The sequence below is a fragment of the Morone saxatilis genome, unplaced genomic scaffold (assembly GCF_004916995.1).
Source record: "Morone saxatilis isolate NCDOM2014 unplaced genomic scaffold, NCSU_SB_2.0 Contig4, whole genome shotgun sequence".
NCBI classification, from domain to species: domain Eukaryota; kingdom Metazoa; phylum Chordata; class Actinopteri; family Moronidae; genus Morone; species Morone saxatilis.
This window is the reverse complement of record NW_023339984.1, coordinates 6,416,429-6,425,673: the sequence shown is the minus strand read 5'-3', so window position 1 is coordinate 6,425,673 and position 9,245 is coordinate 6,416,429. Positions and strand designations below refer to the sequence as shown.

The 9,245-nt window shown below is 41.7% G+C and overlaps 2 protein-coding genes across 3 annotated transcripts in view; one reads left to right on the top strand and one right to left on the bottom strand.

The window, feature by feature from the left end:
* LOC118338182 (pyruvate carboxylase, mitochondrial-like) overlaps positions 1 to 9,245 on the bottom strand; it is a 314,296-nt gene that overhangs the window by 41,509 nt on the left and 263,542 nt on the right. The window lies entirely within an intron of this gene.
* LOC118338185 (plexin-B3-like) lies at positions 3,616 to 8,984 on the top strand. Its single transcript, XM_035675443.1, has 7 exons — positions 3,616 to 3,656; positions 3,798 to 3,958; positions 4,041 to 4,188; positions 4,273 to 4,337; positions 4,464 to 4,539; positions 4,671 to 4,745; positions 4,916 to 8,984. The coding sequence occupies exons 1-7, from the start codon at positions 3,651 to 3,653 to the stop codon at positions 5,018 to 5,020; spliced, it is 636 nt and encodes a 211-aa protein (XP_035531336.1). The 5' UTR covers positions 3,616 to 3,650; the 3' UTR covers positions 5,021 to 8,984.

Genomic DNA, 9,245 nt, shown 5'->3' with positions numbered 1-9,245 from the left:
CAGAGACCCAACAGTACCACCAAATCAGAAACGAAACGTAATGCAGCCTGGTACACTGAATGCAGGTATAAAATATCTACATAAAGCCCAATTATTTGTTGGTTGAGACTCTTTCAGTCGCTTAAAGTAACTGATTTACTCCATCATCAGTCTTAAACCTTGAGAATCACATCCTTTTGGGTTTTGTCTGCAACAATTTAGTCTCAGTCCACAAAAAATCCTTAAAATCAGTTTTTCATAAAAACTAAATATTAGTAACATTGCTGATATAAATTGTAAATAAAATAGGACCATGTATGTACCCTTGTGGGACACTATTTTTTATATTTAAAAAAGCTAGAAAATAAACCATCAACCTGGACACTTTCTATTAGTTTTCAAACCATTTAGCGTTTTCTCAAGAGAATCCTGTTAACCAACCTCCAACAAAACAGAGTCGTACATCAGGATTTATCTAAATCGTTTCATTTAATGAATCAGATCCTGGCAGCTGTCTGTCTGCCTGTCTGTCTGTGCATCTCCCTGTCTGTCTGTCCTGCTGATGGTTGTTTTCTGTGTTTCAGGACAGAGACAGTTGTAGAGAAGATGTTGACCAACTGGATGTCAATCTGCCTCTACTCCTTCCTCAAGGTCTGTCTGTCTGTAGAAATACTAACCTGTCTCTGTCTTCAGTTCCTACCCCCGTCTGTCTCACCCTCACCTGTCTGTCTGTCTGTCTGTCTGTCAGGAAGTTGCCGGGGAGCCTCTCTACATGCTCTACAGAGCCATAAAGTATCAGGTGGATAAAGGGCCGGTGGACGCTGTGACGGGAAAAGCCAAACGGACTCTGAACGACAGCCACCTGCTGAGAGAGGACATCGACTACTGCGCCATAGTAACCACGGCATCACACACACACACTTCAGTTCAATTTTATTTGTATAGCACCAATTTATATAAGAAGTTGTCTCAGGACACTTTTCAAATAATCAGAATCAGAAATACTTTATTGATCCCCAGGGAGAAATTTGTTTGTTCCAGTTGTTCTACTCAACAACTCATGTTAAAGAATAAAAATAATACTTATATTACAATATCTAATAGAAATGTATATATAGGTATATACATATAAGTAAAACATAAAAAAATAACAATGGAAATAGAAATAGAAATATAATAAGAACCTAAGTATGTACATTATTATAAAATATATACAATAGGCTATATGACAATATAGACAAAAGTAAATCTATGCCACAGTATGTGCCCGACAGAAATGAAATGAGTAATACTAGTGAGTTTTAAAGATTGTAGTATTACAGAAGCTCTAAATTCACATTAACCAGAGAACATTTTAAGGTCCAGTTTAATGACTAACTGACTCTCTCAGGGAGGAGTTAAACAGTTTGATGGCCACAGGCAGGAATGGCTTCCTGTGCCGCTCTGTGGTTCAGCTCGGCGGAATCAGTCTCACACTGAAAGTCTTCCTGTGTTTGACCAGTTCGTTGTGGAGTGGGTGAGAGACATTGTCCAACATGGTATGAAGCTTGGACAGCATCCTCCTCTCTGACACTGCTGTCAAAGAGTCCAGCTCCACTCCCACAGCGTCACTGGCCTTGTGGATCAGTTTATTGAGTCTGTTAGCACTGGCCACCACAGACTCATAGAACATCCTCAGCATGGTCCTGCAGATGTTGAAGGGACCTCAGCCTGCCTCAGAAAATAGGAGATGGCTTTGGTCCTTCCTGTAGCAGCTCTTTTAGCCCAGTCCCAGTTTACTTGCTCAACATACCCAGCCTGTACTCTGTAGTCCTCTACAGTGTCTACACTGACCCCACTTGGTTGAAACAGGGGTCAGTGGAGGCCTTGAACTTCCTCAGATCCACAATCCAGCCTAGAAAGGTCAACACAACTGCATCGATCTTTTTCTGCATCCATCTGTGACAGGATGTGTCTAATTTTTGTAAATAACGTAAATAAAAAAAGGCATTGCTTAGAGATTCTGCTTTATGTGGGAATTAAATGACAAATCCTGATCAAAGATAACTCCAAGATTCCTGACAGTGGTGCTAGAGGCCAAGGTAATGCCATCTAGAGTAGCTATATCTGTAGACAGTGAGTTGCTCTTGAGGTTTTTGGGGCCAAGTATATTTTTCTGATTTTAACATCTGAAAATTGCAGCTCATCCAGGATGTCCTTAAGACATATTTGTAATTTAGATAATTGATTAATTTCATTGGGCTTGATTAATAGATATAATTGTAATTAAAAGGTCATTATTAACTTTAACCAGAGCTGTCTCTGTGCTGTGATGAACTCTAAATCCTGACTGAAAATCCTCAAATAAATTATTGCTATGTAGAAAGTCACACAACACACCTGGTTGTATAAGTCAAAACTCACCTGGTTGAGATCAGGGTGTTCGTTTACCTTTTCATCTTTACGTGTTAACACCTGTCTGACCTTTTGTACCTGTCTCTCTTTCAGACTCTGACAGTGTTGGTGAAGAACGGAGTTGAAGTTCAACCTTGTCCTGTTAAAGTTCTTGACACTGACACTATCACACAGGTAGGTTCCTGTCTGTCTACCTGTCTGTTCCTCACCTGTCTCTCTTCTTGTCACCTACCTGTCTGTCTCTCTGCCTGTCTGTCTGTGTGCAGGTGAAGGATAAGATCCTAGATCAGGTCTACAGAGGAGCTCCATTCTCTCAGAGACCAGCAGCAGACAGTCTAGATCTGGGTATGCACACATGGACACACACCTGTCTCACCTGTGTGGTTTGATTGACAGCTCATACTCACCTGTGTCTCTGTTTGATTAACAGAGTGGCGTTCAGGTCAGGCAGGTCACCTGACCCTGTCAGATGATGATGTCACAGCGGTGGTTCAAGGTCGCTGGAAACGACTCAACACTCTTCAGCACTACAAGGTAACAATTGACCAATCACAGCACGTCTAGTTCAGCCAACCAACCACAGCGTGTCTCTCTTCTTATACACCTTCCTCATCTTCACTTCCTGCCAGTTAAACATGAAACTGCTTTCTTGCATTCTTCAGGTTCCAGACGGAGCAACAGTCGCCCTAATTCCTCGTTCTCAGAGTTCAGGTGGAGTCAACCAGGTGTTTCAGACAGGAGAAAGTAAGAACACAGCACATTCAATTAATCTAGAACAATTAGAACAACACAAACAGAACCACATCAAGAACATCTGAAACCCAGAGCCAGCACATGGAGAGAATGATGTAGAATGTCTAGAGCCTGAACCAATGCAAAGAATACCATATAGAACCTGAATCATCTAGAACATTATGAACCCAAAGAAACCTCTAGAACCCCTGAGACATTGAGAATGTGTTGGATACCCACAACCCAACACAAAGAGAACCATCTAGCATCTAGGTGTTTTCCTATTGGTTATTGTGGTGACTAACAGTTTGTGTGTGGTTGCTGTAGAAACGCCGATGCTGGAGGGCGAGGAGGAGGAGGGTCTGCGTCTGTGGCACCTGGTGAAGAGCAGTGAAGATCCTGAAATCCCAAAACACAGAAAGAGCAGCATGAGGGAGAGAGAGCGAGCCAAGGCCATACCTGAGATTTACCTGACGCAGACTCGCTCGTTCCATGAAGGTAAGAAATTAACACACCTGAGATTTACCTGACCAGACTGGCTGTCCATGAAGGTAAGACATTAACACACCTGAGATTTACCTGACCAGACTGCTGTCCATAAGGTACAGACATTAACACACTGAGATTAACCTGACCAGACCTGCGTCCCATGAAGCTACAACCTGTCTGTCTCTCTACCTGTCTGTCCGTAGGGGACATTGCAGAAGTTCGTGGACGACGTCTTTGTTGCGATCCTCAGTACGAAGCGTCCTCCTCCGATCGCCGTCAGATTCTTCTTTGACTTCCTGGACGATATGGCAGAGAAACATGGCATCGACGACCCAGAGACCGTCCACATCTGGAAGACCAACAGGTGACATGGACACCTGTCTGTCTCTCTGACCTGTCTGTCTCTCTGACCTGTCTGTCTCTCTGACCTGTCTGTCTCTCTGCAGTCTCCCTCTCAGGTTCTGGGTGAACATCCTGAAGAATCCTCAGTTTGTTTTGGACGTTCAGGTGACAGACAGCATTGACGCCGTCCTGTCTGTCATTGCTCAGACCTTCATCGACTCCTGCACTACTTCGGAGCACAAAGTGGGACGGGTACGACCTGTCTGTCTGTCTGTCTGTCTGTCTGTCTGTCTGTCTATCTGTCTCTACATGTATTAACTCTTTTTGTCCAATCAGGACTCTCCTGTAAACAAACTGCTGTACGCCAGAGAGATACCGCGATACAAACAGCTGGTGGAGAGGTGAGACAACTTCCTGTTCCTTAGTTTAACAAGGTCAGCATGACGACTGTTACCATAGAAACACTAACTGTCTAGGATCAGTCACATTGTATCTTACTGTACTAATGTGTGTATGTGTGTGTGTAGGTATTACAGTGACATCCACAGCGCTGCGTCTGGCTGTTATCAGGAGATGAACTCTACTCTGACTGAACTGTCTGGGGTCAGTAAACAGAAACTGAACTACATATCATTGTTGTTGTTGTTGTTGTTGTTGTTATTATTGTTGTTGAGTTTTTATTTAAGGAGACTTAACATTGACTTAATACTGTCGTTCTGTCTGTCTGTCTGTAGAGTTTTGCCTCAGAGATGAACAGTCTTGTTGCTCTTCATGAACTCTACAAATACATCAACAAATATTACGACCAGGTAACACACACACACACACACACACACGGTTTATAAACTTTATACCCAAATATTAATATCTGAATAATGACATAATAACAATTATTATGTAATAATCACATCATAATTGTCAAACAATAAGAAGTAAAAAAATCTACATTTATATCTCTCTCTTTGTACCTGTCTGTCAGATCATCATGTCTCTGGAGGAAGACAGTTCGGGGCAGAAGATGCAGTTGGCCTATCGGCTGCAGCAGGTCGCCGCCCTGGTGGAGAACAAGGTCACTGACCTCTGATGACCTCTGACCCTGAGCCCGTGCTGAGGAAGAGGAGGATGAAGAAGCTCTGAGAGACTTCCTGTTAACACTGTGTCTTCCTGTGTGTGTGTGTGTGTGTGTGTACGTGGTCTTTATAGTCAGACTCAGGAGCTCTTTAGGTTCCTTCTGCAGCAGCAAAATAACCCCAACCAGACCTGAACCAGACCTAAACCAGACCTGAACCAGACCTGAACCTGGACCAACCTGGCTCCAGAAAACGACAATCTATCAATCAGATCAGGGAACATCGTCATCACCTGCTGCCTTGAGCTATTTCCCAGAGTTCCCTGCTGTCTGCAGGAGTCAGAAAGCACAATGTTAATATTTTCTATTCTGATCACAAGTATTGATTATTGACCTGCTGGATGCTTTTTATCGAAAGTATTTTTGCCTTTTCTACTAAAACCAGCACATTGAACGCAATAATCAGGGAGAGTTTCTACATTTTCAGCCTGATTCCAGTTTCTGATTCTAATATGAATTAATAATAATATTAATTATTAATCTGCTGCCTGGAACTCTCCAGGTAATTTCACAACCTCAGGACCCTGTCCCGCACTCGTTTCCAGTCTTCCTCAGTTTCAGGTGGAGTCCACATGGACTCACAAGGGTTCTCAGGTTTGTATCGATGTAAATTATTGGACAGTTGATCAGCCAATCAGCACACAGCAAAAGGATGAGGGAACGTAGACCTTCTACCATCTGCTGTAGAGGTCTTTACAGGTCCACAACTAATAAGCTAACGTAGCTTTAGCTCTTTCAGAACAGCTTTCTATTGGTCGACAGTGCGAATTGAACTCAAAGGAAAAGATTTTTACAGATTTTATTATTTCATTTATTGTAAATGAAAGTGAACGGATTCTGTAGAAAACATTTGAAATGTGAGCCAGCTTTTATACATTTCTTCTGTGGATGCTAGCAATGTTGCCTGTTAGCTCCCTCAACAGTGAATGTGACTAGTTCCTGAAACAAAGAAATAAACCAACCACTAAGTTCCTGAGTTGAACCAAAAACAGGTGCCAGTAGTCCTGGTACTTCAGCACAACCCCCACCCTCATTCTTCTGGTGTTTTTTATCCTTTTTAACAAGGACATTTTCAGTGCTGTCTTCTTAGCATTGAGCTAGCTGTGTTTACACAGAGACACAAGTTGTGAAATCCTTCCGCACTCTCACTGTAAGAGTCCATCAGTTCACACTGTTAGTGAGGCAGAATGCACTGTGAGGACCCAGATGTTTCATAACGCTCAAAACATTGGATACTTCTGGCACTCAGCGGGCGCCATTTTCTCTACGTAGTGGAAGGGGAGCGACCACCAGAACAGACTTGGCATAGACGGTGTAATTTCCACCTCGCATGAAACAGGGACACGCAGGAGATAAAAGTAGAAGCAGGATCATTTTGGATTTATATCGTGATGAAATCCAGGCGCTAAGGCTGTGCGGTTGTAAAACGCCTTAGAAGAAGAAGGTGACACTACGCTGCTTAAATAATTACTGCACTAGTAAGTACATAGCGTGGATAATAATAATGTAAATAATAGCGTATACTAACGGAAGTATTCGACACAGCGTCAGTTTCTTATTGAGTACGTCGCTGCTGTACGCAGCGTTTTATAAATACTGCACTTGCTAGGCGACATCAAAGTATCAAAGTAGTTATTTTTAGGCAATTATTTCACAACTTCTATTGTATATATAGGCCTCGGAAAAAATATTGAGGTCCAGACATCGGTGACCTCAGTGGTGGGTACCGCCATTCTCACTGAGGAGGCAGTACTCAATAAGTAGTAAGGGTACTCATGTGGACAAACATCAGTAGTACCAGTACTGGCCGATTTCAGGCACTGCTGTTAAAACAGAAGGAAACTAGAATCAGACAGAAAATTTAGTTTAACATTAAACATGCTGAATGAACAAAGAGCTGATCAATGATCAATCACAAATCTGAGGGAGGACATTAAACTGTGTGTGTGTGTTTGCTGGTTACTATCTTATGTGTACAAAGTCCTATTTATACCGATTTATCCCAGCTGTGCCTTCACTCTTGCAGCTAGGTGGCACTGTCTGTCTGTTTTGACAGCAGCCTAATTGATATTGTGTCCCAGTGCATTATGGGAAGATAAATTAGTTTAAATGTTTACCTCTTATTGAACCATTGAGTGAAAACAGCACTGACTTACACCAACACTGACTCATCATGTACAGATACCCCAGACTGATCCCAAAAAGCCTGAGTCTCGCTAACAGCTAGCATAACATAAGATATAACATTATGCTAGGTTGAAAACAATCTTAACTCATTGACTCTGTTGTGTTTCAAGATCAAGAATGATCTGTCACATTAAAATATGCTAACGTTTATAACTTGTTTTTAGCTACTATGATACAGGCTAGCCTAAATGCTAGCAGCTGCTAGCTAGCTAACAACAAACTGCTTCAAATGTTACTGACAGGATGTTACAACTGTGTAATATCTTTAAAGAGCCTGCTGGCTATAACACTGGATATGTCATATATGTTATATATGTAATATATGTTTTCCTCGGGAGGATAAACCTGTCATATCAACAAACAAACAGCAACAACCAGCATGTTTAAGTGCAACATATAGCGTTACACGATGGGTTCACTGTATTTACACTGTGTGTGGACACAAACCTTCGGCTATTAACAGCTAGCATAGGTCTCACTTTTAGCTTGTTTTGTTGATTTAACGTGTGCAAAGCCACATTGCTTCCTAACACACAGGCTGAACCCAAATATCTGAGCGCCCTCAGACTGATGGGCTTCACTCGATATGATGTAACAGAATAATCAGTGTTTAATGTACATATCCACCATTCTGCAAATCAGCAAATATTCTGCAGATTACAGCCCTATGGTCCAGACTACGACCTGGAAACAGGTCAGAGTTTATCCCTCAGAGGTTGGAGTTTTGGAGTCAGCCTGCAGATTATCAGCTGTGTCTCCATGGCAACAGCTTGTTGTTTTAGCTGTGTGAAGTTGTCGCAAAGTGGATTTAGTGGGTGTGAACGAACTGTCAGGTTTTAGTTTCATCTACATGAGAAACTACTGTCGGCCAAACAGTGGGACAGGATTCTTCCTGGACTCCCCAATGGGACACTTCCTGTTTCCTGGCACAATACTTCCTGGACTCTGGGACAGGATACTTCCTGGACCGTGCTGTACATTTTACACTGTAAATGGACTCTGGGACCGGGACTGGGACTGACCCCATCAGGCAATAAGAACCCAGACTCGGACCGTCCGATTTTGAAACGGGATCTTCCTGCTGACTGATCGCAGTTTCCGTACTTTTCTTCTTCATCTTTAATATTTCTGATAGCTGTTTAATCTCAATGTCTCTCCTGTGTTTTTGCCTTGTGTGTTTTTCGAGCCTGTGTTTGACCCGTAGTTGTAGTTCTCTGATCAGATTAGACTTCTGCATGCATGTTATGATGATGATTGTGAAGATGTTATGGTGCTTCGTCTTCAACTCTTTTGTTTTTTTAAATAAAAACAAGAGGCTGAACTTAAAGTCTGCCACTGATGATGTATGTAAATGGAGGTCACAGTTTGACCTCTGACCTCCTGATCTCTGTACAGTTTTTTAGTCTTCTGGGACATGATGAAACAGATTCTAAGCTCTGATTGGTCGAGCTCTGTTTGTTACTGAACGTTTTTCTACAAGGGAATAAAAACTTTAAAGGGTTTGTATAAAGTATAAATTCAGGATCAGTTGTACTGAAGCAGAGAGCTTTCCTCCTGACTGTGTACAGTTTGCTAACAGTGTGTAAATGTGCCTGTAAATACCTGTCTGAAGATGAAGATGATGATGATGATGAAGACGAGTCCGTCTGCAATGGAAATGTGTTTTTATTGTGAAGAGGCAGGGGCCAAACAGTTTTTATCATGTAAAAATAAAGTTATAATTTTAACAGCTCTCTGTCTGACTGTTATTACCGGAGCTGGGAGACAATTTAATGTCTAAATACGAGTTTATTGATACTAAAACAATAATATATATATATATATATATATATATTTATAAATTGATATTAATATTAATAAAATTATTAATATTAATATTATTGATATAGTCTGTTTTGCAGACAATATTTCCCCACTGTGAACCAGAAATGTTGAGTATGAAGTTTAACGTTGGAACTGTTCAGTGTGGGTCTCCAGCTGTTACACTGACTGA

Excerpts from the sequence above, each read along its gene's own strand:
- LOC118338185 (XM_035675443.1), top strand. Across the intron at positions 4,338-4,463 it reads TACAAACAGCTGGTGGAGAG|GTATTACAGTGACATCCACA; the intron begins GTGAGACAACTT and ends GTGTGTGTGTAG. Across the intron at positions 4,746-4,915 it reads TCAACAAATATTACGACCAG|ATCATCATGTCTCTGGAGGA; the intron begins GTAACACACACA and ends CCTGTCTGTCAG.